The 2,060-nt window shown below is 39.1% G+C and overlaps 1 protein-coding gene across 1 annotated transcript; it reads right to left on the reverse strand.

Annotated features, from left to right (window-relative positions):
- Nucleotides 1-351: 351 nt before the first annotated feature.
- On the reverse strand, nucleotides 352-1,272 carry LOC123831527 (olfactory receptor 5J2-like). The gene has a single exon (XM_045858416.1). The coding sequence runs from the start codon at nucleotides 1,270-1,272 to the stop codon at nucleotides 352-354; it is 921 nt and encodes a 306-aa protein (XP_045714372.1).
- Between the last annotated feature and the right edge of the window lie 788 nt (nucleotides 1,273-2,060).

Here is a 2,060-nt window from a genome sequence, read left to right on the forward strand (position 1 = left end):
CCTTGACTACCAGAAGACCACTGTCATAGGCTATTGTTTTTGTGAGGCAGCTATGTGAATTAAACAAGTTTTGCTTATTGGAGGCCTCCTCACATGACCGTGCAGGTGGGTGCTTCGAGCAGGGCAGGCACTATCAGAGTGCATGGGTTTCCGGCGACTTTGCTGTACATCTGAGACTGGTGTAGAATGATGTTGCATGTAAACCATGGTTGAAAATTTTTTAGAAATTTTAAAAAAGAAAAACTTTGTATATCCATAGAGACTTTACATTCATGGAATTATGGAAACTGAGAAGCAACTGGTAGAATAGGGTAGGACGTAGTATGACACAAACTCAACAGGGGAAATGTTTCATTTCCAGGCCCTTTTCACAGCCTCCTTTACCTCTTTGTTTCTCAGACTATAAATCAGTGGGTTTAACATGGGAATAACTAGTGTATAGAACACAGAAACTACCTTCTCTTGTTCTACAGAATATTGGGAGCTTGGCTGAATGTAACTAAAGCTTACGGTACCATAGAATATGGTCACAGCAGTCAAGTGAGAGGCACAGGTGGAGAAGGCTTTCTGTCTGCCTGCTGCTGAGTGGATTCTCAGGATAGCAAGAACAATGAACATGTAGGAAATCATCACAACCAAGAAGGTGCCTATGGCAATGACTCCAGAGAAAGTTAAGAGCAACAACTCATTCACGGCAGTATCAGAACATGACAGCTTTAGGAGTGAGGGAATATCACAGAAGAAGTGGCTGACAACATTCAGCCTACAGAAGGACAGCCTGCCCAAACTTCCTGTGTGTACTAAGGAGTTAACTGTTCCACATATCCATGACCCAATGACCAGCCCTACACACTTCCTTTTAGACATGGCCACACTGTAAAGCAAAGGGTTTGCAATCGCCACATAACGATCATATGCCATTACTGACAGCAAGAAACCTTCTGTGGTAATAAATACCCCAAAACACAAATGCTGTACAATGCAAGCAGAAAAAGAGATGGTTCCCTTCACAACCAGGAGGTCTATCAGCATTTTGGGTGCAATGGCAGATGCATAGCAGGCATCAACAAAAGAAAGACAGCTGAGGAAAAAGTACATGGGTGTGTGGAGCTTGGGAGTGATTCGGATTAAGATGATCATACTCAGATTTCCCACCAAGGTAATGACATAAATCACCAAGAACAACACAAAAAGCACAACTTTCAGTTCAGCATGGTCTGTCAATCCCAAAAGAATAAACTCAGTCACAACCGTATAATTCTTTTCAGTCATTTCTTTGTTTCTTTTTACAAGATCTGTTGTGAAAAAAACATACAGAAATTGTAATTTATTGGGGAATATATATATACCATATATTATGTATTATTAGGCAATACAGATGGAGACAATTATTGATGATTGGCTTTAGATAAAAAATATCCTTTCTTTGATCTGAGATTTTTCATCAACAAAACTAGTAAGTGGATAAAATGGTCTCTAATTTCATGCCAGTGATGTTGCTTTATATGGTTATATTCCATAGAAACCAGCAGGTGAAAAAACAGTTTGTTTCTCACAGCTTCACTCTACCTCTAACACATCCACTTTAAGACTAAAGTTATACTAAGCACTAAGACACTAATGATGATTGAAATTAATAGCATGCATAATATATACCATTAGAAAATTAAATAGCTATTCTACGATATTCTCCTCTGATTTTGTTTTGAAGTAGGAAATTATTTAACGAGAAGAGTCTGAAAATTACATTTATTTTGAACTTAGATATGGCAGGGATCTATAGTGACATTATCATAGATAGCAAAATGGCCACCTCATGGACTAAGAAGGTGCAGGTACCTGGAGTAATGACATTTAAAAATGCCAAGGATTCTGGCTTCTGTTGCCATGGGAGGCATTTGAGTGTCAATACCTACTCTAAAATGCATGAAACAAAAGCCTGTCTCTGGCATGATAAGTATTAAAATTAGCCAGGACTCCTGCTTCAGGACAATCTTTCCCATGTTCATGGTAGTAGAACAGCCTTGGAAGGTCATTCAGTCTGAGACCTACAGCACAGA

The sequence above is a fragment of the Phyllostomus hastatus genome, unplaced genomic scaffold, assembly GCF_019186645.2.
Source record: "Phyllostomus hastatus isolate PE091 unplaced genomic scaffold, TTU_PhHast_1.1 phas_scaffold_177, whole genome shotgun sequence".
Taxonomy (NCBI): domain Eukaryota; kingdom Metazoa; phylum Chordata; class Mammalia; order Chiroptera; family Phyllostomidae; genus Phyllostomus; species Phyllostomus hastatus.

Coding starts and splice junctions, on each gene's coding strand:
- LOC123831527 (XM_045858416.1), bottom strand. CDS start 1,272: ATGACTGAAAAGAATTATACGGTTGTGACTGAGTTTATTCTTTTGGGA.